Here is a 26,891-nt window from a genome sequence, read left to right on the forward strand (position 1 = left end):
ATGTTGGGCCAAATTCAGAAGTAACAGGGAAAGAGGAATATATTTATTAGGTGTTGAAGAAAGTGAGACCAATGAAAAGAAATCAGAATAGGACTAACATGGTAGAACTGATGTTGTAAGGTAGAAGGTTAAACATCCAGTTTTCATAGTCACATTAGACTCTCTCTATATTTGGCCAGAAATAGGTGAAAACCCTCAAATTAAATCATAAAGAATGTCTGAGCTATGTTTCAACTTCATCAGCTTCTCTTACTCCATTTCTGTTCTGTGCAATTAGTATGTCTTTAGCAGGTTACTATGTGGCATTTAAGCCATTATAACTATCCCATTCATATTAGAATGGGAACATCTTAGAGAACAGGAACAGAGATCAAGAGGACCTCTTGTAGACAATGCAGAGTAAATTTTCTGAAAGTTCTACATTTTTTCCTACAGATTCTAACATAATGAAAAGTTGTTGGCCTGATTAAAGGAGCAGTGTTGGCCAAGATGTAATATTAAAACCAAGTGATTATTTTTCTGGGATGCAAGAGAAGTAGAAATTAGGTCAGTTTAAGCTGCTATACCTTTAGGTTCATGATGTTGCCCATGCTTTCCTAATATAGATGTCTAGGCAACCAGCTTAGATGGGATCCTCTCCTTAGAACGCTGGAGCAGACAAAAATGAATCCTGCTTATCCTCCTCTTTTCTGAATTTTGGCAACCTTTGAGTGTTAGTTATTTTACTTCTATACTAGTCACAATACTAAATATTGCAGTTACAAACGTAGCCGCCAACGTTTTAACACAAAAGCAAATACCAGGAAGAAAAAATGTTTGCTTCCAGATTTAAGAAATCTTCTAGAGGCACTCAGTAAGCAGGTCTAATTTCCTAGAGAAGCAGAGGCTAAAGGTATATGTCTGGAAGCTGAGCTGGTTATAAGCCATTTATGAACAAATACTTTCTGGAGTATTTTTCCCAGGAAGAGCATTTTTCTTATACGTGTGAATTTTGATCAAATATTAGTGATATGTGTCCTAAATCAGGGAATAAAGAATTATGTGAAAAGAAAATTATTTAAAAAAATTATAACAATATAGAAGTTAAAGTCTACATATGATCCTGTTAATATCAGGTGCCCATTGTAAAAATGGAATGACTGGTCAGCAGAAGTAATATTCTGTCAGTAGCTTATAGAACTCTATAAATCCAATGAATTTGATGTTTAAAATTTGCATTTTTCAAAAATACGTGAAAATGTAAAAACAATTGATTTTTGCCTTCTTTTTTAATGTCATCTGTGCAAAGAAACGTTCATTATTGTTTCCCAGATAGTACTCAGAAAAAAGTTTTTTCATCTATGAATTCTGGAGGAATTCTGGAATTCTGGAATACTTTACTTCTTAAAGTATTTTTAATGTTTTTGACCCTGCAAGGCCAGCATAAAACAGATAAAGAGGATGATTTGAGTGGGTCTTTCAAAGTGGTTTTGGTTTTTTTGGTTTGGGGTTGTTTGGGTATTTTTATTTAACTGTCTGGCACTTGTCCCTGGATTTTGAAGTGCTCTTTTAGGAAAGAAGTGTAGCAGAGCTGATCATGTATTTATAGAACTAGTGTCATAAAAGAAAACTTCAACTTGATGGCAAGCAATCTCATCAGGGAGGCTGAGGAAATTGCATCACTCTGACCTTAGTGTTTAGGGCTGAAATTCTGGAATGCTTCTCAAAATTCTGCTTTCAATTTCCAGAACATACAGAAACAAATGGCAAAGATGGAAAAGACGTTCTGGCTGATCCTGTTTTGAGCAAAGAATCAGATCTCCTTATTTCTGATATGGTAAGTAGGAGTAACGGAATAAACTGTGCTCTATAGCATAGAATCATAGAATGATTAGACTTGAAAGGGACCTTGAAGATCATCGAGTTCCAACCCCCCTGCCATGGGCAGAGACACCTCCCACTAGAGCAGGTTGCTCAAAGCCCCATCCAGCCTGGTCTTGAACACTTCCAGGGATGGGGCATCCACAACTTCCCTGGGCAACCTGTTCCAGTGCCTCACCACCCTCACAGGAAAGAATTTCTTCCTAATATCTCCCCTAAATCTCCCCTCTTCCAATTTAAAACCATTACCCCTTGTCCTATTGCTACGGCCCCTAATAAGGTGTCCCTTTCCACCTTTTCTGTGGGCCCCCTTTAGGTACTGGAAGGCTACTCTAAGGTGTCCCCAAGAGCCCTCTCTTCTCCAGATTGAACAACCCCTACTCTCTCAGGCTGTCTTCATAGGAGAGGTGCTCCAGCCCTCTGATCATCTTTGTGGCCCTCCTCTGGTCCCGCTCCAACAGGTCCATGTACTTATTATGTTGGAGGCTCCAGAACTGGATGCAGTACTCCAGGTGGGGTCTCACGAGAGCGGAGTAGAGGAGCAGCATCACCTCCCTGGACCTGCTGGCCACACTTCTTTTGATACAGCCCAAAATGCATGAGACAACAGAAGACACTGTTCAATGCCACGGCATGTTACTGGCTATTCCTTTGCAATGCTGCATGCAAATGTTGATTTTGTGATGTTTGGCAAATAATGCCGTAACTTTTAAGCACTATGAAATCGCTTTCTTTGAATTCTAAGGTGATGGGTCTTGGTGAAACTACTAATGACAATTCTTTGCTGGTTTCACTGAATACCAGGGGTCAATTACTAGCATGAGAGTTTGAGAGAAATTGCCAGACTGTGTCACACTAATAAACTATGTAGTTTGGCATCGTCAGAAACACCTGCCTGCTATACAGCCCTGGATAAATATAGCAATTTTAGAATTACTTCATAGGACATGTTTAAATATTCATAATTGCTTACAGAACTCAAAAACGTATAACCTAATAATAAAAACATTTAGATTATGTTTGCTAAAAAAAAAAAGACCAAAACCTTTGGGAGTAATTGTGTTTTTTGTTAAATAGTGCCATACGGGTCTACACATGTGCAGCATTATGCAATTAACAGTGATGCAACATGGGATGCTGTCTATTAAGTCAGCAAGGTTACAGTTAATTTAATACAACTGACACTAAAATGTTGATATCCATTATTTTGTTTTGGTGTATTTTGAGGTGAGTCCGGAAAATTATGGCCTAGGACCAAACTTAGAAGAAATAAAAAAGACACAGAGGCGCTGTTTGACAGACTGGAGTTTTGCTGAGCATTTTCAACCTCATGTTCTTCTTCAGGTATCTGTGAACTGACAATCTTATACTTAGTCACCTCTCAGAATGCTGTACAAAGAATTAGTAGCGGAGTATATGATATTTCCTTATTAGTTAATTGACTCAGTTTTATCCCTTTTATAGTTTTACTGAAACCAATTGTTCTTTAGCTGCTTTTCACTCTCTTTTGTGAAATATAGTTTTAATGGGTTTTTATTTCCTAGTTTGGCTGAACTGCAGCTGTCCTTTTTGGTAGTGAGTGTTTTAGCTACACATGTGATGGAGATAAAATGATCTTACCCTTAGGGGTGATCCTACCTGGCAGTTATGGGACTCATTAGTGCAGCGTATGTGAAAGCATACTTTGCAAATACCTATGCAGTATATGCAGTATATGTTTTATGGGCAAACAGAAAATTTTGCTGTAAATGTAATTCACCCTTTCAGGGCTACAGGCTTCATTTATAGAAATCTCGCAAGCTAAAGGCTGACACTCATCTTGCAGAAATAACCATAAATGTGAAAGATAAATTCAAGTGTAGGTGGCTTAAGTTGGTAGGCATTCTCTTGGGAGAAGTGGATTATTAGTTCCTTTGCTGCCTTGAGCTGCAATTCTTATTTGATCCTGACACATGCTGTATATGGGTGAAGGAAAGGCTGCTTGGACTTTTTCTGCACCACTTTGTTCTGGTCATACATTTCAGTACATCAGAAATTCCTTCTTCTGCAACATAAATAGCTAATACTAACTGAACTGTCAGTAATTAGTGAAGGAATTTAAAAGATGTGAATGGAAAATAACTACAACAGAAAACAACGTTTTATTGCAGCAGAAAGTAACATTTTGTAAGAATATTTCCTTATTTCCTTATACTTCATGTCACATCTGAACATAATTTTTACATCAGGTAATATTAAGGATTTCACGTTTAAAGGGAATATTTATTGATAGAGAATTATTTCAGTTTTATTTCACTGAATATCACTGAATTTTCACTGAATTTTTAGAGTTGGAAGGGACCATAAAGATCATCTAGTCCAACTCCCCTGCTGAAGCAGGATTGCCCAGAGCATGTTACTCAGGACTGCATCCAGGCGGGTCTTGAAAATCTCCAGGGAAGGGGACTCCACAACCTCCCTGGGCAGCCTGTTCCAGGGCTCTGTCACCCTCACAGTGAAGAAGTTTTTTCTCATATTTGAGTGGAACCTCCTATGTTCCAGCTTGTGCCCGTTGCCCCTCGTCCTCTCACTGGCAACCACTGAAAAGAGTCTGGCTCCCTCCTCCTTCAACCCACCCTTCAGATACTTATAAGCATTGATAAGGTCTCCCCTCAGCCTTCTCCAGGCTAAAGAGTCCCAGCTCTCTCAGCCTTTCTTCATAAGGCAGATGCTCCAACCCTTGAATCATCCTCGTTGCCCTTCGCTGGACTCTTTCCAGTAGTTCCCTGTCCCTCTTGAATTGGGGAGCCCAGAACTGGATGCAGTATTCCAGTTGTGGCCTCACCAGTGCAGAGTAGAGGGGGAGAATGACTTCCCTCGACCTACTAGCCACACTCTTCCCTATGCAGCTCAGGATTCCGTTGGCCTTCCTGGCCACAAGAGCACACTGCTTGCTCATTGTCATTTTGCTGTCTACCAGGACCCCCAGATCTTTCTCTTTGGAACTTGACTCCAGCAGGTCCATGCCTAACCTGTATTGGTGCCTAATATTCTTCTTCCCCAGGTGCAGGACCCTACACTTTTCCCTGTTGAACCTCATGAGGTTCTTCCTTGCCCAGCTCTCCAGCCTGTCCAAGTCTCGCTGGATGGCAGCACGGCCCTCCGGGGTGTCAGCCACCCCACCCAACTTGGTATCATCAGCAAACTTGCTAAGGATACACTCTGTCCCCTCATCCAGGTCACTGATGAATATGTTGAACAGGACTGGACCAAGTATTGACCCCTGGGGGACACCACTGGTTACAGGCCTCCAGCTTCAACCTGCTCCATTAATCATTACCCTTTGGGTCCTGTCACACAGCCAATTATCAATCCACCTCACTGTCCCCTCATCCAGCCCACACTTCCTTAGTTTCCCAATGAGGATGCTATGGGAGACTGTGTCATAAGTCTTGCTGAAGTCAAGATAGATGACCTCTGCTGCCCTCCCCTCATCCAACCAACCAGTTGCATAGTTTTGTAAAAATGATAGTTTAAAAAGAGGCTTTCTTCTAGCCATAACTATAAAATAAGTTTCAGCCTGCAGATAATGTAAATGTTGAAATTGATGGGGTAGTACAGAACAGAGTGGAATAATGTAGAACACAGTAAATCTGCAGCGACGTGCAGGTTATAGTATAGCAAATTGAATACCAAGTAAACTTAACTGAGCTAAAAGTAAATTTGTTTTCTTTTTATCTGGTATGTGATAGTTCTGCTTTTATTTGCTATTTATTTATTTACTTAAATACTTTATTATTTGAATTTGTTTAAGTATTTATTTAATATTTAAATGTATTAGTTTATTATTTAGCCGAACTTTTTTATTCGGGGTCAGCCTCAGAAGAGGGAGCATAGTGACTGTCTCTTCTTAGTATAAGTGGTGGAGTTTCAGTTTCCACCTGCCTGAACACTTCAGATTGCAGGAATCCAAATGTTTTTCATACATTATGTAGAAGAGTGAAGTTCTGAAGCACCTTTTGTTCAAAGTTGTATAGCATCTGTACATATGCTGCTGTCTGCAGGGAAGGATGTACCCGATTTCCTTTCCTTTTCAGGTTCTTCATACAGCGTCCCAAGAATATAGATGTATTGATTCCTTTTATCATACTCAGGATAACTCTTTGCTAATGGTTCTTCACAATCCTATGAATCGTTATCGTTTGTGCCAAGAGACTTGGGATGTCGCATTGCACTCTAATGTGGGATTCAGGTAATTGATTCTATCTTTCACGTGTCATTCACAGTCATTTTCAATTAAAGCCTTCATGACTGTGCTTGGGGCAGAGCTTTGAAATTGGAAGATACCAAGATGCAACATATTTATGAGAAATCAAGTCACATAGGTAGAAAACAGTGCTATATCAAAAGAGTTCTTGGGACAAAGCTTTTCTGAGTGAGGAGGACCATGCAGTAACTATATGTGACTCCTTATTACAAATTATAAAACATATATTATACATATAATTATACATATATATTATATATAATACAGGTATATTATTATATATAATATATACATATAATATACATATAGATATTCATATAACACACACATCATGCAAAGTCATATTAGGGATATCCACATCAAGAAAATTATGTTGAGGACACTTCAGGTGAGGGAAGTTTAAAAAGAAAATTCTGTCTAAAAATTTAATTATCAGGTTCTTCAACTATGTATACACAAATTGGTCAAGAGTCACTGGGAAAGTTTTTCTAGGAAAGCTAGAAGCCCTTTATTAATACTAGAATAGTTTTTTCACGAAATACCATATTCTTCTTAATTCCTTGTCAATATCTGCTTACCAGTTAGAGGTATGCAAGTAGTTGATTTATCCACTATTAAGGCTTTTGTCAGTGGATCTATTCATTTTGGAATAAAATTTTGCACTGAAACAGTGATATAAATGATGTTTATCCAGTTGCTATACCAAATAATTGTACAAAAATAGAACCATGTGTCCATGTACTGTTATGTAAAGAAGCTACAATGCATAGAGAGACAGCTGACTTATCTTTAACCATGTCACTCTGGTGCTCTATGGTTTAATTGGATTTGATTTACCAAATAGAATTTCAAGCAAATTATCCAATGGAGAAACACCCCCCCACGCCCCAGTCTGTCTGCAGGCATCCCTTTCCAAGTACAGTGCCTCATTTATCAGGATACGGGTATCTGTTAATTTTTTTATTACCTATATATTTGAACAGGGTTTGAATGCTAAGTAGGCAAAGTGTGCCTTCCTGAAGACATTATCTTGTGTTGTATTTTGTATCTTTGCTCTCAGTCAAGAGATTCTGTGTGAGTCCATCTCAGCTCTCCAGCACTTGGACTTAAAATTATTTGCCATGAAGAGAGGCTGTTGTGATTAGCGATGACTGGGACCAGAGCCAGACAGCAGAAACACAAAGTTCCTTGGAGAAAATGCTGGCTGTTTTGTAGTTGTTGATCAAATCCACTAAATGTCTAGGCAATCAACTTTTTTGCATGTATATAACAGCTGAAATCTTCCCCAAAAGACAGTGAAAGATGGTGTTTACATACACTGAGTATGTACACCTCATCCCAATGGCATATTATGGTTGTGTTGTCTGTAGGAGCAGATAGTGAGGAACCAGACCTCCTCAAGAAGCATTTCTCCTTGGAAGAACAACTCTTCATCTAATGAATCCTAGAACAATTTGGCTCATCACCTTGAAAGGCATTGAAATAGTCAATTTAAGGCCAATTGAGAAATGGGAAGAGCTCTCAATACCTGCAAAACAAAAGTTGCTAATTTTGCATCCAAAGAAGGAATGAAGCAGGTTCTGTGCTATATGCATTATAATTCAGTTGAGGATGGAATAGCTATATGCTTCCTCCTCCTTACTCTTTCACATACACTGGAAATAAATCTTATACATTAAAGATAGCTTCTGCTTGGAGCGTACCATCTTTGTTCAGTGACACTTCATTGGGTTCTGTTTCAAAGCAGCAAGGAGTCTCTAAAGAAGCTGGCATGAAAGCTAACAAAAAGGTTTGGCTTCAGGGCTTGTTTTTTTTTCCTAGAAGTAGGTCATTGCTTATGTATGCCACTTAGTATCTTTGAAGAACTTTGAGCTTTCACTTGCTTCTGTTATGTGGCATCTATACCTGCCTTTTCTCTGCAAAATAGTCAGCACTTTTTCTGACCTTATTCAACCTTTTTGCTAAAGATAATTTAAATTTCCAGACAAAGTATCATAAATATTTGCTAGTGTGGGTGTCCAAGCAACATAACACTTCTGTGGAAGACAGATTTTAAATACCTGGAGTGCTTGAAGCTGTTGCCTGCATTAGCTTCCAGATCCTGCAGAGTTGCCAGAAACAGGCACAAACCTTTGTATGAAGTAACTGGCTCCTGATGAGTTTAGTAACAATATATTGATTTTCCTTTTATTAAAATTACTATCATTCTCATTTTGGGGATATATTTGAGAGCCACACTTTCACCGCAGGAGAGTTACAAATACACAACAGATGCTATTTCTCTGTTGGGAGTTGTCTACCTATGCTTACTTGTTAGTTCTTTATTGTGACATCTTATAGACCACAGTCCCACTTTTTAGGGTTGATCCATACTTGCTGTCTAGAATATACTTGTTACCTGCTAATCAGTTGGTTACAGTGGGTCCTTTTACAGCAAATCCTTATGCAAGGGGGAAATTAAATTTCTTATGCTGCAGCAGCTTTTGCTCCTGCAGATCCCAGTTACCCTTCTTTCTTCTCTATGGCTATCAGGTCCCGTAGTTCATGTAGAACATCCAAAAATTCAGGGAATTAAGCTGTTTAAAGGGTACGCAAGAGGAGGCTGCATGTGAAATCCAATGGATGCTACTGACTAAAGGATTCCAAAGTCATGGGCACGTGTACCTGCCATGATATATGTATATAAAACATTTCAGCTCTGGTTAGGATAAGTGGCCACTCTATCAGGAAGCCAAATAAATTCAGACATCATCAAAACTATTCTTTTGTTCAAACTTAATCTTAATGACATTTGTTTACCGTTTCATAGTAAACACATTACACAAGTTACTGGAAAAGAATAATCCTTTCTGAGAAATGACTCTGAGTCAGACATTGGCAGCAGTGACATCAGAATACATATTAATAGAATGTGTATTTTTGACTTTGAATGACTGTTTCATTGCCCTAAAATATTTTCCACGCAGATAATCTCTTTTTTATTTATAACATCTATTCATCTTCAAGTTATTCCAGTACTGGCAACTCTAGGTTGCAGCCTAGTTTTGCCTTTTGTTTTCAACACCTTTGTTTTTATAGCCTCTACGCTTTTCTTCAGATACAGGCAGAGTCACCTTGTCCCTACTGAGTATATGATCAGCAGTTTCTTCATGCAAGTTTCCCAAAGCAGGCTCCACCTACATTGCAGGAGCTGGGAGAGACTTGCATATCTTTAAGCTCTACATGAAGTTTATACGTCTCCAGTCTGTGTAGGTAGCCTACATATTAGTTCTCTTGGACGTACAATGTAATGCTGTAATAAGAACTTTAAAACTCTCATATGGTCAAGCATTGGTTATGCCAGCTACATGTTCACAACCAAAAACTGTAATGTATACAGAGCTTTTGAATACAATTGAATGATTTTGAACTTATAAATGCAAAACATTATTGAAGACACAATAACTGAATCTCAGGCATTCTTTAAAACCCCCTTTTAGTTTTGCACACATGAAGAATTTTACTTTAAAGAATTGTGGTAGCACCCCAAATAGGGGGTTGAGTGGCAACTGAATATAAGACTTACAGGGTTCATCCTACCTTGGAAGCAGTTGTTCATAGTGAACTATTTTAGCAGTCATTTCAGACACCTTTGGAAGATGAGACAATGCAACTACTGATGCTGGCTGCAAACTGTGGATCAGTTTGTCATTCAGTGCTCACTTCAACTGTTAATTGTGAATATTCTTAATTTATGCCAGGCTACAGTGCACTGATTCTATAGTCTGCATTTGCATGACAATTTCCAAGCACTTTTCTTGGCACGTGGATGAAGAAGAGCTAGGAATTAAAAAGAGTAACACCTCCTCAACTGCTGAATAAAACAAATGAGATGTATATATAAATGAAAAGCAACTAAGAAAATAAATTATCCTGGTGATAAAACAGTGAGGAGGAGAATTTGTCTCAACCTTTTTTAAACGGAATGTCTTGGTTTTCTGACTTTCTGGATTTTCTTTGAGGGTGGGCATTCTTTGGAAGACAAGTTTCTAATATCTTTGCAGAAAGGAGGACCAAAATCCCAAACGTAAGATATCTTAAGCAAATACCAGCCAGGCAAAAACACCAGCTCCTTTAAAAACTGAGCAAAACCCTGTAAAATGCAATCCTTCTCTCAAAGATTGTAGAATAATATTTGTATAAGAAACTGAGAAGCCAAATGATCCTGGTTGACCTGAAATCATATTAGTGAAAACTGTATTATGGTAGGTAGAGGAATGTTGTGTGTTTCAGAAACTATCTTGAGCTGGTGGCCAACTCAATTGAAGACTGGGTGAAAGAGGAAGAAGCCAAATACCAGGAAGAGAAGATGGCTAAGGAAATAGAGTCTCTTAAACCGGAAAAAGCCATCGCAGAAGGACCTTTTGCATTGTCTTCATGTGCTGCCAAAAAACCTGGCCTCCCTAACAAAGACAAAAGTGGGTATCTTTTTGTTTTATCCTAGAAAATTTATTTTTCATGTTGAGTGCTGAGACCCAAAGTTGTTCAGAGAATTGCATCTATTTTTTCGTAGAGTAACCTTGTTTTTCATATGTATAGACATAAATATGTTTTGAAATTAATTAAATACACATATTTAAATATTCTGCATTGTCCTCTGTTCTGAAAAATGAGACCTTTAATGTCAATTTACATTTACAATAGCTGTGTTTATTTAACGGAATTACTTTAAGGATTACATGCAAATATGAATTTCTGTTTAGATGGCTGAACATATGAAGAGTGAGCAGTAGTTAAAGTTGTTGACACATTTCAGGAAATTCCTTTATAAAAGGGCAGGATAAAAGCTGGAAGTCAGAAGCTGTGGGCTAGAAGCTGAAACTGGAAACTGGAATTGACTAGACTGCAGAGCAAACTTTAATTACAAGCAACATTTTGGATAATGGAAATTGTAAGCAGTTCATACAGTAACTCTTGAGCAGGCAGGAAAATCTAAAAGTGCCTTTTGACAAAAGAGAACTTTTGTCCGAATTGTTTGTTTGTCATTAACAATGACAAACAACAACAATGGTTTGTTGATATTTAGCTTTTGCTTTGTTCATCTTCTTCGAGAATGCACTTTGAAACCTTCTAGTACTAGCAATTTGCATTCACAAAACCAGGAAAGTTATTCCTCAACTTAATTAACACATCTGATTATAGTTTGGAAACCGAAAGGAGAGTTATGGCTTCTAAATAATAATTTGTACCTGTCTAGCTGTCACTGGAGGTAGACTGAGTCTTGCCCATCTGGTGCCTCATGACAGATATTCGTAGAGAAGTTTGCTTGCTGAAAGAAGATAATCACCTCTAGCTGGGATGTGCAGATGGGCAACAGTGTCTCTAGGTGATTTCAATTTCACCAGCACTGCTGTAGTCTGCACTGTAATTTTTACTTTTTAATATAAAGTAGTTTAACTAGAAGTTTCTGATCATGTACTTTAATCTTTTCTAGCAGGTAAATGTTGGGTATCCAAGCATGATATAAAACCACACACCTAGAGAGGTACCCTTTTCATGAGTCATAGATGCTATAAAGCCCTAATAGTAAACAGGAGATATAGTGTTTCTTTAGTGAAGGTTTGAAGGGTCAGACAGCGTTTACTCACTTTTTTGACTTGAAAGGTTGTAATATCTATGGTTCTGGTATTGAGCTTGTTCTGGCGTTTGTTGAGGTGGTTAAAGCACAAGATCTGAATTTTGGAACAGTGGTAGTAGCAAAAATAATAAATACTGCCTATTGTTTATTCAGCATTGCTCATCTGCATAAAAAAAAAACTTAGTGCAGGAGCAAAGCCTTCAATAGCAAGAGGCAGAGACTCATTCTTTAAATACATTGATATATTGTTTAGCATGTTTGGTCCCTGTTTATGACAATCAAGTAATATTAGTTGTCAGATAAGTTTCTTCTAACCTGAACAGTCTTTCTATTTTATCTCCAAAAATATTTAACATTTTCTTTATTCTACTTTTATATTTTTACTATTTACAATAGATATTTTTGTTTACTTGCACTTCTGTTTTTATTTTTCCATTTTTTCAAATTATTCAATTTTCATATAAATTTATAACCTCACTTATTCCCATTTTGTTTCTCAAAGGCAGTATGTCAGGACCTGAGAGCATAACAGAGACTATTCCAGAATCTCAACCCAACAATGAAAAAAGTCCTTTTATCAGAGAAGGTTCTCTAAAGGTGAGGCAAAAATATGTGTTTTTCTGAAATGGACTTACCTTCCTGGGACAGCAGTGTTATTAAGCCTTTATTCTTCCATAGACTTGACTCCTCTTCAATATAGGTATAGTTCTTGGCTATTTTTTGTATACCTTATTTTATGCTTTCCTTAATTTATTCCTTATTTTTTCAGTTATGTTATGTTATTTATGTTATTAAGGTAAGAATGTTTGGAGTTAGACTAAACGTTCCAAAAGCAATTAATAATAGTAGTACTAGGAAATGAGAGTTATGGATGGTATCCTACTTCTCGTTGAAGTTTTTTGGTTATAAAGCTATAAAAACATAAGATCCAGATTCATGGAAGTACTTATGTACCCAGCTCCTACCTTCACTATCTACATCCCTTTGAAATTAAGGAATATAAATATGGCACCTCAGAGTTCCCTTATGACAGAGAATCCCATTTTATAGATGTAGACCATGGTCATCCACTACAGATGAAATGACTTGCCTGAGTTCACACGGTAAGTTTCTGGCTGAGGTAGGAGTTAAACACACGTGTGATGTAAGTCCTAGCATTGGCACTATCCGTTACTCTGCACAAATCTAGCTTAATTGATGTTTTACTCCCCTGCTTTTTTGGACTCCTCACAGCCATAGTATGTCTCATTTTTCTTATAGTGTGTAATGCTATACACTTAAAGTACTGATATTGGAATGTAGATATGAAGCGGTGTTAACCAATTCCTGGGTACTCAACTTGAGCTGGCATGGCTCAAGTTAGGCTAATACCTAACTGGTAAGTGTGAATGCTTACCATTTCTTCCACAGAAATGCTTAGAATATAAAATGTTACAAAGCCCTAAATACTCTGGAAAATCTCCAATGTCTCTTGTTGTCTTCCTGATACAAGTTGGTAATTCTGGCATCAGTTCCTCATTCCTCTTTCTGTAAAAGAATAAAATAATTTTATCTCACAGTTGCATATTTGGAATAAACTAATACCAGTGATGCATTCTGATGGTGGTAAACATTATGAAAAAGTGCACAACAAAATAATAATTCTCTTATGACTGAATGTGTAAGATACAAATAATCATCTGATATGTCTTCTGTGGTCAAGAATGACTGATCCTGTGGACTGAATGAGTCAGTAATTTTATGCAAAATGTAATGTGTAATATTGTAAAAACTGTGGGCACATTTGGAAAATATGTGAGTGACTTAGAACATTGGTTCTTTGAGTTTGTTTATTTTTACTCTTTTCAGCATGCACATAGGAAATATCATCTAATACAAATAGAACCACAGTCATTTGAATTTCTAACATTTAATGTAGGCTTGGAAGGAGGAGCAGGACCAATTACTAGAAGAACAACTACTTAAGGAATTAAAAAAAGGAAAAAAGGAAAAACTGGGAGGTAAAAAGAAAGAACAGGAGATAATGCGTGAAGAAAGTAAAGATTCCAACAAGAAATCTTCCCATGGGAAGTGTAAAGATGAGCCAGCAGAAGCCCCTGAACTTGAGGATCCCAGCATCCCAGAACCACATTCTGAGAAAGTTTATAAAGTAAGGAATCATATTATTGCACCACATCTAGAGTCATGATTACAGCAAAGCTATTATCCATTGTGAAAGTGGAGTTCAAGGCAAATTAAGCCTAACTAGATCTTGTTTAACTCCATCGTTTTAGCAGCAGATCCCTTCTTAAAAGTTTTGGAAAGCAATTTCTGATGTTTAAGATTATCCTACACAAGACGATTTCACTAACTTGGATGGTTTTTAGTGTATATGACGTAAAAGCAATGATAAGTTGATCATGGTTTTGTGCCCATGGAAAATATAATTATGGGATTAATTTTTCCTGAAAAATGTGATTTTCATGTGAGACAATAGGAAAGGGGAACATCAAGACCTGTTCTAACTCCTATGTGTGGAGCCTGCTGGACTTAGTTGAAGTTTTGGCTGTCCACATTGGAAATCAAGTAAAAGGAGTTCGCTGTTTCTTCCATTTCCTGTTTCAAAATTCACATTCTTGGAGTACCTTAATACAAGATACTATGCCTGTTAAATTAACGTAGGGATATTTCTTATGGAGGGAACTCTTCATTAGTTGTGTCCAAAGAGGTTTTAGGCAGTTCGCACTGCTTTATATTTGCAGAGTCTGAGTCTTGTAGCCAAAACTTGTAGGTCAATATATTTAAGTCTAACCTTGCTTGAATAAAGACTTCAGACTCAGAGATATATAACATTTCAGTATGACTTACTTGAGTACACCCACCTAATTTTTCCAGTTTTTGGCTCTTTGGAAGGCACAGCAATCTAAGAATCAGATTTACGGTGTTTGAATTCCAAATTTTTGAGGGTGGAAAGCTGAATCTTGATCTGACCTTTATCCAATCGCATTACAATGTACTTTGTCTCTTTGCACTTGTCCAGAATTTTTCTTTCCTTCCCATTATGTGTTAAGCAACAGATCTACTTTCTACTCTTCTGTTTCCATCATGGGCCCATACCACTGAAGGATCAGATTCTGCTGTCGTGTGTAACAAGTTACTTCACTTAGTAACTGAGAAATTATTTCGATAAGAGAATAATATGCTATATATTTGCTAAAGTTGTTACTACATTAGTTAACTATCTAAGCAAAAAATGTTGACCAGAAGAGTGGTCTGTCTGAGGATCTGTCCTTCATTTGCCTTTTTCATAGCTTCTGCCTTTCTCATTTACACATAATCTAAAACTTCTTTTTCCAGTTTCTTGGCTACAATACAGGGGAGGATCTCGTTCAAGTATCAGGAACCAATCAATATCTTTTCCCATCTGATGGAGGACAGATTCAAGTAGAGAAGATAGATTTTGTAAAAGGTGATTCTTTATGCTTTGCTTTGACTCAATTACTAACTGGTGGCATAGTTTCTTAATCCATAAATGCTTTTTCATGTCTCAGTAGTAGAAATTCAGTTAAAGACATTGAGAGAGTACCATATAATTCCATATTAGCCTCTATTGCTAATAATATTTACAATTTACTGTAGTATGTTGACAACTGAGAGATAAACAAAGTACCAGAAAACTAGAAATGAAGAAAAATAAGTTAATATTTATCTGTTCAATGGCAACCGATGCATGATATTCCAAGAATGCATGTTGCAGTAATTTGTCCAGTTAAATGCAATATATCTAAGCAACAGGGTTATTCTGCAGCCTCTCAGATCTAATTGTCAGGAAGTTTCTGAATACTTAGTCTAAACTCAGCTAACCTTAATTTTACCTTCTTGGTCTACTACTAAGCAATTCAGTCCACTTTGGAACAATTTTCTTTTTTATGTGCTTTACAGTTGCAGGTGCGGGGGTTTTTTTTGGGGGGGGGGGAGGGCAGTTCTGAAGCCTGGTGGGAGCAATAATAGTATTCTGTCGCTTTGCAGGTCCAACTTTGATAAAGATGAAAGTGATAAAAGACAACCACAATTTCTTCATTCATATCACAGACCCCAAGGAAAACCTAAAAGAAATTGAAGTGCAAGAAATTAATGAAGAACAGGAAATTGGATCAGGTTAGTGAATTGACATCACTGATATAAAGAATTAATAGTTTGACATATTTATTAATTGGATGCAAACCTTATAAACTAACAGAAAATAAATTCCTACTAATGGCAGAGGGTAAAAAAGATCAGTGTTCTGTAAATAGAAGTAAAAATCTAGTTGGACAGCTTAAGTGCCATATAGAGAGATCTTACCAAGATATAGAAGCACAGTACAGGACAACAGGTGTAAACCAGTCTCTTTTTCAAAGCAAGGAAATCAATGAAGACAGACACCATTCCTTAAGAAAATAAGAAAATAATTTTCTTCTTTAGTAGAGGACTCCTTCAGATCTTAATGTGGCCTGGGAAAGCCTAAGAAGATGCAAACTGAATCATGTCCAGTGTGACCAGGATAAATGCCTGCCTTTGAGAGGGAGACCTTTGCTTTCTGGAAATGAATCTTTCTGCAGTTCAGCAGGTTCTGCTGTTGGTTGACATGTTGCTAACACTCAGAAAGCAAAATCCTTTCTGAACCCAGATGAGAGTGTTTCCAAGAAGAAAGCCTGTCTGTAACAATTTGTGTATATGTTTGCCAAAAGCACTATGTTATTGCTGTCACTAAACTGAAGGGTGTTGGAAAAGTGTGACTTTTCATAGGTGTGTTAGCTCTTTTAATCTTTGTCGGTGTTAGAAGGCATCCTGCTCTTGCTCCTCTCTTTGGCTTCAGCTGCCACCAGTGATGTAATCATAGGTTATCTGAATAGAAAATTTCATCCCTTCCACAGATGACATCTTTCTTGTCTGCCCTTCTGAAAGTAGTCTTGTATCATTCTGGGGTCTACCAAATGGTACTTTCAATCAACAGTGTGCTAGCATCTGACGCAAGGTGTATTCCGTTGGCATGAGTGAGAGGCTTTCCTCCTGTGTAAACGGGAGTACCTTATAGAAAAGCAGTAGGGAAGAAAAGAATTAATCCACTCTGATACTTGGCAGTGGCTGAATGGTACAATGGTAAGCTTTTAATGCAGTCAAAATGGCAAAACAACATCCTGCAGGTGATAGTCACAATGCAAATTGCAGTGACAGAGTAAATAAGGAGCAGATGAGGTCTCAGCATTGTGCCTTGTTGATGGAAGAACTGGAAGATGGCCAAGTGTTGGATGGCCAAGTGTTGAGTGCCTGCCTTAGTCTTCTTTTGTAGTCTTCTCTGTTGCTCCTCGCAGTTTTAAGAAGCTATTCCCCCATTTTGGAAATCCCAAGGATTTCCTCTTACCAGCAGAACATTTCTTTAAGGCAGCAGGAGTTGAACTAGACTCAAGGTAGGTTCCAGTGTCACTTTCTCAAAGGTGTTCCCTTGCATAGTTCATGTGGTTTTCAAGAATGACATACTCATTATGTCACATCTTCTCCTGCACCTCTAAGTGAGCTTGTCTCCTGATCTACTTTCACAAATGCCAGGCACATCTTTCGATCTAATTTCTCAACTTATTGTCCTTTCTTTTACTTTCTCCTTAAGGTACGGTCCCTGTGACCATATCTGGAGAGACAGTGTCTTTTATTAGTGCAGGGGCCATGTGTGATGGAAATGAGCAGTTTAGGATTCTTGTAAGCCAAGTAGGGAACAGAAATAAAGATCCTTGACTCCAGAACTGGGTTTTCTTGCGGTTTAAATTCACAAAGACTTTTCACTAGTTGTTGCTATTAAACCTGTTTTTACAAACCCTATCTAATTAGAATGCAATTTCTAGATGAAAAGTCACAGCTAAGTTACACAAAACTGACTGTTATATGCTACCCTATGAATGGAATGATAAAGTTTTCCCTGACCTATATTAATATACTTTACAGGTTAGTTATCCACATTGATGTGCCACTGTTCACACCAGTCATTGGTTTGTGGGTCAGGTGGCTCTGCTATGTGTTGCTTATCTTTAAAATTCATCTTAATTTTTTTAAAGGAAAATTGAAAAATCAGAAGAAAGCTGTGAGCCAGTTTGGATCTTTTTCAGCCACCTTGGAAAATGGAATCCAGCTGTCCCTGAGCTATTATGGACCTACAGGGAAGACAGCAGGTAAAGTAAGCAAATAGAAGAGGATATTTGAGAACCACAGGGGCAGTTTGGTTTTTTCTTTTTTTTTTTTTTTTTTTTTTTTTTTCTGCATATACTCCTTAACCCAATAATTTGTTGCATGCAATTCTGCCTTTCTCAGCAGCTGTTACTACATGGTGCGGAATTTTCAGCAAGGCTCAAGATGATATTACATTGTCAAGAATATTCTATGATTCAAATTTCAAAATAGATGGAGGTCTCCATGCTTTTTTACTTACTGTGAAAACAGAGCAGTGCAAGGAGAAACTTGGAAGTATTGTTATTAAGTAGCCCAGCAAAATCAGCCAATTAATTTGAGCCAAAGAAAATGTGATTTGCTGAGGAGTCTTCTTGGCTTTCCAAGAAATAATATTTTTGTAAACTTATATAGGCGATTACGGATCTTTCATTCTACATTAGGAGTTGGACTTTAGGTTACAGTTGTACAGACATAATGAGGGATTTCTCTCAGCCTTTCGACAAACACATTCACCAAATGGAAGCAATTGCTTCACAAAACCACAGGGAAAATAGTGTCTCCTTTTACCAAGAGCTTTTTGTTTCCATTACATTTGAAAAGCCACTGAAACCATCATACGGATAAAAGTGAAACCCTCCTCTGATCAGGAAATAATCCCAGCATTTTTCAGCTCTTAAAATATGAAAACATTTAATTGAATGCATCTTTGTGTGCACTGTGGTAAAACATTCAACTATACACTCAGTTTTTATTATTCAAATACATTTTACAAATTAATTACTAAAAAAGGACATTTTAAACTTGGGTCAAGAGAGCATCCACAATGTAGTGGACTGTCAAAACTTGTAATCTGGCATAAAAAGAGTCTAATTAAACACCTACATGTCAGCTGTGACGTTCAGGCTTTTTGACACGTACGATAAGCATTAGAAGAATCTACATTAGAAGAATCTTATGTTGAGCTTTAGTGCAGCACTGCTGACTGACATTCTTTGATTGTCTGCAGTTTTTCTACAATCACTTGCTTGTGGCTGATTCCCCTTGTGGGTGTTTGTATTGTAAGTGCTCAGAAAAATTCTGACCAGAAATATTCTGGCTGAGACTATTCTTGTATGCTATCCATCCCTGATGTAGAACTGTATGCCGTGTAATCTGCAGTCTCTCTGCACTGATCGGTTAAATTGGGTGTGAATTACTCGTTTTTCCTGCGTTACTGAAAAAATTCTCTGGAACCTCTCTAATTCTCATTTTTCTTATTGTTTTTCTCATTTTATCTCTTCCCTCTTCCTTTTAGGGAAGCTAAGATGACAGAAGACCTCAGGCTGTTTAACGACTTTATGTATCTTTTTTATTTCTTGGTTGAATGTTAGTATTTGTTTAAGTTTTGAATTTATTTTTTTTTCTCTAGCAAGACCAAAATCTAACTTCAGACCACCTTACAACCAGACTTAGAAGTAAGCTCCTCATCACTTTGTGAATCTGGCTCCTTGAGCACCTGCGAGGCTTTCACCTCTGGGTATTATAGAATCTTTGCACTTGCTTTTTGTGCCTCGATAAAACCATGAGAGTACAACTCCAAGTGCTAGAGACCTGTATTTATGTGCAGGAGGAGGGAAACCTTCCTTAATCTGACAGTTCTCTGGAATTTCATATTGCTCTCAAGATTTCTAAAGACATTTGCACTCAGTCTCAACAATCCACTCTTTGTTACCCTCAGACACTGTGCTCTCATTTTTCAGGGCGTTTTTCAGCGTAAAGTGGTAGGTGAAATCTCTTAAGCTTATAACAGCTTCTATTCCTAAATTCAGCATTCGGAAAGTAGTGTCATCTGAAACTCGGCATTCTCCACAGCATGGGTAGCTGGGAAGGATAGCTCCCCTCACTACACATAAGAACTTGCTTATATGCAGTTTGCAGCGTTCACGTGGATATTTATGCTCACCTGACAAGATGGATTACATTCACCAATGATTTTATTGGATAGTTGCCTCAGAATCCTTCATTTCATCTATCCTGCTTCTCTGTGGAGCACTAGCTCTGTCAAAGTTTTTGTCAGCTGTTTCTTCTCACCATGCACCTGGAGATGAGTAATACTTGTTTATTCCGTGGCCATACTGTCTATTAAATGTGTACCAGAATGGACCCTATGGGGAATGTTAAACTTTCCTATTTTTTATAGATAGCTGAGAATTTACCTCCAGTATAAATAAAAAAGTTTTGTTCGCATTTCCTTAAACTTCCAATAAGCTGTAAAAGCCACGCAGCATAAATTTCAGTACATGAAAGCCGAGCCACCTAACAAAGGATCAGATTCTCACGCATCAGACATGCATCAACTAATGAAAATGGGGATTTCAAAAATCGTTGTGGTGATCTAAATTTCCCTTTCAGGCTAAAGGTCATGGATATATTCAGATATCTGTGCATTTCCCTAATGCTGGCACCAGACAAAAGCTGAGATCAAAGGCTTAAAAACTGAGGTGAAAGGCTTGTTATTCATGGACTCCTAAATAGGACTTTATCACCAGATGATCTAATACTTTCTTCTAGTCTTAGATTCTTAAATTTTGGGTCACCTTTGCAGTTTCCATAAATCCAGAATCATCCATAAGGCAAATGAACATGTAGGGAGCCTTTCTAGTAGTTTAGAACTTTATTCTTCTCAGGCGATGGAGACATGGTTTAGTGATGGTTTTTATCAGAATTAGGTTGATGGTTGGACTAGATGATCTTAAAGGTCCCTTCCAACCTAGATAATTCTATGATTCTATGATTTTTAAGGTGGCCTCTGCATTTTCTTATCTGCAGAGCTAAAACCATCTATGCCAAAACCTTTCTGGAAATAGTGGGCATAGTAGCACTTAGACCTACCTTTTATCTTTTTCAGCCAAAAATATACAAACACTTCATCTGCATTACAGAAAATGCTGTGATCTCACACCAGAATGGTTCTATTAGCATGCTTCCACTTGCATTTCTTTCCTTCTTTGTCTGAATGTGATCTGGCTTGCAATTTGTCAATGAGTTATTTAACTGTTCTTTGCCTGAGGTATCAGTTTTCATATTAAATCACAGAATCACATGGGGTTGGAAGGGACCTCTGGAGATCATCTAGTCCAACCCCCCTGCCAAAGCAGGTCCACCTAGAGCAGGTTGCACAGGAACTTGTCCAGGCGGGTTTTGAATGTCTCCAGAGAAGGAGACTCCACCACCCCCCGGGCAGCCGGTTCCAGTGCTCTGCCACTCTCAAAGTAAAGTTCCTCTTCGTGTTTAGGTGGAACTTCTTGTTCTTCATTGGAAGAAGAAGAATTACAATGTAATTTTACCAAAACAAAAGAAAAAAATGATTTTTGGAAGTCTTCCTAAAGATGTTCTTGAAATGACTGACTTGTTAAACTTCATACTTTGTAGAAACTACTAAGCAAATCAAGCTTGCTTTATTTATTTAAAAAAGGTTTTCAAAAGACGTTTTCTGAGATCATCATGTTTTGCTCACTGGTGTTTTCAGTTCTTATCTACATCGGTGTGGTTAAGATGTTGATAATAAGTTGCTCCATCTGGGGTAACAAGTTCTCCAAAAGAAACAAAAATTCAATTGCTTAAATTGTCTGGATGGGAAACAAGGTGCTATTTCATGAGTTGTAGGTTTCGGATTTAGGCTGCCTTTGAGCATGAGAAGAAGATTTTTTTAAAAATCTTTCAAAAAAGCATTATGGTTAGAGCTGGCTGGGTTTTTCTGGGTAAAGAGAAGTGTCAGTTCTTTGAAACAAAAATGTTTTACAGAAAACCTTAGTTTGTATTAATTCTGTTTTCAAGAAGGCAACATGACTACTTCCTGTCAACATGCTTAGCAGGCTGCCCTGGGAGAGTCTTAACAAGTCTAGATCATCAGAATCTTTCTGAATTGTTAGAGCAAAATAGAGATACGTAATTCAAAACTTCCAGAGTTGGTCCATGCTGGATCAGCCCACGATAAAGCATAACAACAGTGATAATTTCCAAGATAACAGACTCAAAATGTCTCTACCTATCTAGGTATTCTGGAGGTAAAAGAGAATTTTAAAAATTGTGTTTTCTATTTTTGGGAGGCAAGTGACGACCTGTGGGAATCAATAGGTTCAAGATTCCTTTTACGTTGACAAGTAGTCAGTCTATGGAAAGATTTTATAAATAATTTCATATATTCAGTCCCTCTGTCTGAAATAATAAACTCCCTCACTGAGGCTGTTATTTTGAAGGTAAAATTTAGTGTACAAAATCTTGTTAAAAAATAAAATGTGACCATCTACATTTATAAAACTTCATTGCATTAAAAATATTGCTTTTCCCTTCTTTAGATGATAAAAAAGATCCTGTCTTAGCAAGAATTCTGAACATCCCTTCTGTTCATATTCCAACCATAATTACTCCTGTTACATCAGCTTCAGAAAAAAAAGATAAGCCTGTCAAACAAAAATCAGGAAAATCTCTACCATCTGCAAAAGCAAGCCGTAGCAAAATAGGCCCTTCACCACCTGATGACCCAGGAAAGCAGGAACAAGGAAAGGTGAGAGAATAGGCATTATACAATGAACACAGAAAAGAAACAAACAAAAAATTCAAATACATGAATTTACACAACAGAATCATATGTTCTTCTCAGAGGGCTGTGAGCTGTACCTTAACAAATTCCTAACAATTTATGGTGCTTCTAAGGGTATGTTTTTACTCTTCCAATTGTTTTCAGATGTAAATATTGGCAGCTGTTACTGAAGCTAGCCTTTAGCAACTCTGTGATGTAGAGCAGTGTGTCTTCCATGGTCCACATACTTTTGTCAATTTTGGCTTTACAGTTACGTATGTTACATTATTAATAATCTCAGTGACTAGAACTGCTCTAGAAATGAATTTTTAGTTTAACCTAGTAGGAGTACTTTTCTGTGCTTTCCAAAACCTGTGTTGGAAAGTCTAACCAACCAGTAAATTTGTGGAGACAGTTTGGCAAAAGCTTGCTCTGCAATTTGGTATTTCCAGCTGATCACAGGCCAGGCACCAGCAACTTTAGGAAGTTACTTTAGCCTATAACTTGAAGTACAGTACAGGGTCTTTGGAAAGAATGGATGACGTTTCAACAGCAGATTCCAAATTCCTGTTACGGAATACTTAGCACAGGGTATATACAGGAACTACAGGACCATGTGCCTCAGAAATGCACAGCACTTAATCTTGAGCATTGTCCACAGAGCTCTATGAGAAGCTTTTTGGCATTAAAGAACGTGAGTTGTGGAGGCCATATCAGTTCAGAAATGGGCCACAGTTCCTCTCTGTAAAATTACTAACCTAGATTATTTCAGGCCATTAGCTAACTATTGGCAGAATAATGTAGGCAACCACAGGAGGTTTGTTTGGTCCAGTGATTTCACATATCAGCCGGACTATAAGTTACATGAAAAGTTCTCCAAGAAATATGGGAGGAGATATTAGCAGGATGGTGGAAGAGGATGCAGGAGTTTTCTGTTTGAGAAGATTTAACCTCTTTTCTTTTTTGACACTGTTTTCTCCAACCAGCGGTGTCCCAGAAATGAACAAAATTAAAATACAAAACAAACTCTGACAGAAGGGCAAAAATGAACATGAATAGTATTGAGAACCAGTTTAGTTATCACCTTCCAGTTAGGAAAGAACAGTCTTCTGAAAATAGGCATAATCAGAACACAAAGCAATGAGTTTCATGAACAGTTTCATGTAACACTAATGTTCTGAAATACACTGTCTGGGATAATTCTTTAATGATAGTTATGATAAAAAGCTATCCCATGTAACCTGATCAAGTTACAAATGAGTAGCATTTCTAGATAATGTGCTTGTTAAATGTGGTTCTCAATATCCTTCCAGACTAACTGCAAAAATAATTAAAGCATATAGTAGTGTGTTTAAATTTTTCCCCTACTTGATTCCATCTTTAATCAAGTATGGCTGAAATGATGCAGAAAAAACTGCTAATAAAATGTCCTGGTTCTCACCCTGAGCCAAATTTCAGTCCAATCTACTGCATATAGTATTTTTCATGACCAATTATTTTCCATTAACCCAGTCATTTCTCCATCTTATGTTCTGCTTCTTCCATAGGCTGGTGGGTGATACATAAAAAACATGAACTGTGGTGGCTTCCAATTCCAGAGGCGTTTCACGATACTCTACTTCTGTTCGTTACTGTTTCTAGGGCACTACCCTGAAAAGGTTCACCGCCTTCTGGTCTAAAGATCTGAAAATTTCTTTTTCAGAACTCTGTCTTGGAAAACTGGACTTTTGTCTACTCTGGTTACTTTTGGCCACTTCTCTCAAAATCACTCTTGCTATGCCTTCACCAGAGGCTTATGAGTTCTCTTCTCGGTTACCATTGCAGGGGATGTTGAATGGAGATCATAATTTTGTTGTCAGACCTGGGCTGAACTGTTCAAAGAAGTAGAATGGGTAATATGGAAATGAAGAGTTAAACGCAGTACAGGTTTATTATAAACAGGAGATAGCTTCCATAACAAAGCAAATGAGAGAAAGAAAGACAAGAATGAGCATATACTGAGAGTTGTAAGAATGGCCTTGGAAGGCCTAAACGTGACGTACCTATGCGGCTTCTGTGGTACCTAGTGGATGAAGTAATGGTGTGGCTCTTGTTTCAACATGGATTCTGTCCATATCCACAAAAAGTCCTGCTGACATAATTTCAACAAGTTTAGCCAGGTATTTAAAGAGCAAGAGCATGGGAAGTGGTATGTGGAGTTGCCGAACAGCACTTGGCATAACACAGCACAACATACAAACGAACCCGATATAAACAAATACCCCTACCATTAACATTCTGTCAGGAGGACATCTAAGTTCCTCTTGTTTTTCCAAAAGGCTTTTTACTATTTGGTTTAGAATGTCTTCAAACAGAGAGTATCCATATTAGTGCATACAGCACCTGGCTGTGTGAGTCTGCAAGTATTTTGGAGGACAGGATTAGAGTCTGAAGGGAACTGGACAAATTCACATGGATGTGGTCTGTAAAACAGGATGCAATTCAGTAAGAATAAGTGCTAGGTTCTACAATTACATATAAATAATCAATATATATTTACAGAATGGGTAACAGTTCTATCAATTACAGTTCTACAGAGAAAGGTCTGAGTGTTGCAATGGATCAGAAGCTATACTTAAGTCAACAATGCCATCTTGCTGTGAGAAGGGCAAAGACCACATTGAGGTGAATAAACAGGAGTATAGTCTACTAAATATGTGAAGTTATTTTCCATTCAGGGCTGGTAGAGCCTCAGTTAAAGTATTGTGTCCAGTTATGGATACTGCACTGCAAGAAAAATATGGACCACACTGGAGAGTGTTAATAAAAGCACCAAGAAAGATCAGAGGTCTAGAAAACTTCACCACTGGGGAAAGATTAAAAGGCTTGGCTTGGGTTTGTATGATCTAGAGATAAGAGACAAAATAGCCTTCTGTAAAGAACTAAAGGGACAGCATAGTCTCTTATGCTAATGCATATAATCAGAAGAAATAATCAGAAATAAAGTATTTTTTTGCATGAGAGATTCAGGAAATTTGAAAATGTCAATAAGGCTAATCAAGGTAAAGTACTAGAAGAGACTTCCAGGAAGCTTCCAGCCTTGGAAATTTTTAGAATAGGTTACATTAACATTTTTCTGTAACGATAAAGGAATACTTGACCACTGGGTAGGGAGAAGTAGGGTTACTTCTGTTACTCACACCTGAGAGTTACTTCTGTCCTATTCTGTGACTTCTACCCCATGATCCTGTGGCTACGATCTTAGGGTATTGAGAATAGCCTTAATTACCTAGTAATACTATGTAAAGTAGGTATAAAATGTACAGCATCCTTTATGCTGAAAACCAGGTTGCAAAATATCTGCCAATTTTCTATTCCTAAAAGTCAAGACTATGGGGTAATACCAGGACAAGTTCTCTCTGTTACCTTTGTCTCCTACCCAAAGCATTTTTCATCTTATGACTACTGACATAGTGTAGCTGTTGTCAAATAGGGTTTTGGGGGGATGATATCAAAGGGTCCATTGTTGTATTTTTTCCAAATATTCCAGGGTCTTCAGGCATTCCTTAGATCAACCTCATCTTTTCTAGTCTTCAGAATGATTTCCACTACAAAGCAGTGCAAAGTGGATTACACATTTTGACTGCCAAGTGTTCCTTCCTTTCCTCTTCTCAAGTCGGTGCTGTATTTGCAGCAGACTGGAAGTACTGGTGTACTTTCTTTTGTACTCTTATAATGATTATAGGTAAAATAACTGATGTGCAGCTTCAAGAACTATTTCACGCTCTTCTGCTTCCCGTTTTCCATTTACTGTCATCTCATCTTGACACTGAGCACAAGATACCGTAATGACTCAGTAAAATGAATAAAGTTATGAAGGGTTGTTCTTCAAGGGCTAATAAAGAGGAATGAAAGAATATAGCATAATCAAAGAAAATAAGCTAATGTTTCCACTTCAGAATACATAAGCTATCAAAATGTTAAAAATGAGTGTAGAAAGCACTTGGGGTTTTTTAAATATTTTGCTACAACTGAAATATGTAGTCTATTTTTTTCTTTATTCTTTTAAAATGTGGAATAAAACTAATTCATGTTTCATTCTGTAGACAGAAATCGAAGAATCAGCTTCTCAAACACAAGTGATGTCAAATGTTCTTGCTTTCCGAAGTTTGAACGTCTCCTGTCCCAGCGGACTAGTATTAACTTTCCTTGGTGAAAATTTTGGAGGTTAGTTTTCAGAGCCACTGCAAAGAAAGAAATTTAAAAGAAGTTAAAATTACAGAATAAAAATCTTTCTGCCTTGATGCGTTTAGATGTAAAAATATGAATATTTTAATGTCTCAGATTGCTAAGTCTATCATAATCATGGAATCATGGAATTGTCAGAGTATTTGCAACATAAATAATGTGGTTTAATTAAAACAAATGTAAAAATCTAGAATTGGAAG

General features: G+C 37.4%; 1 protein-coding gene across 1 annotated transcript in view; it reads left to right on the forward strand.

Annotated features, from left to right (window-relative positions):
• Positions 1–26,891, forward strand: part of SPAG17 (sperm associated antigen 17) — a 105,616-nt gene that overhangs the window by 42,591 nt on the left and 36,134 nt on the right. The window contains exons 15-25 of the mRNA XM_074149430.1: positions 1,728–1,816; positions 3,088–3,204; positions 5,937–6,091; positions 10,379–10,563; positions 12,226–12,320; positions 13,642–13,872; positions 15,060–15,171; positions 15,732–15,860; positions 17,792–17,905; positions 22,241–22,449; positions 26,550–26,670. Of these exons, the coding sequence (XP_074005531.1) occupies positions 1,728–1,816; positions 3,088–3,204; positions 5,937–6,091; positions 10,379–10,563; positions 12,226–12,320; positions 13,642–13,872; positions 15,060–15,171; positions 15,732–15,860; positions 17,792–17,905; positions 22,241–22,449; positions 26,550–26,670 (1,557 nt within the window). The remainder of the gene's footprint in view (positions 1–1,727; positions 1,817–3,087; positions 3,205–5,936; positions 6,092–10,378; positions 10,564–12,225; positions 12,321–13,641; positions 13,873–15,059; positions 15,172–15,731; positions 15,861–17,791; positions 17,906–22,240; positions 22,450–26,549; positions 26,671–26,891) is intronic.

The sequence above is a fragment of the Numenius arquata genome, chromosome 1, assembly GCF_964106895.1.
Source record: "Numenius arquata chromosome 1, bNumArq3.hap1.1, whole genome shotgun sequence".
Lineage (NCBI taxonomy): Eukaryota > Metazoa > Chordata > Aves > Charadriiformes > Scolopacidae > Numenius > Numenius arquata.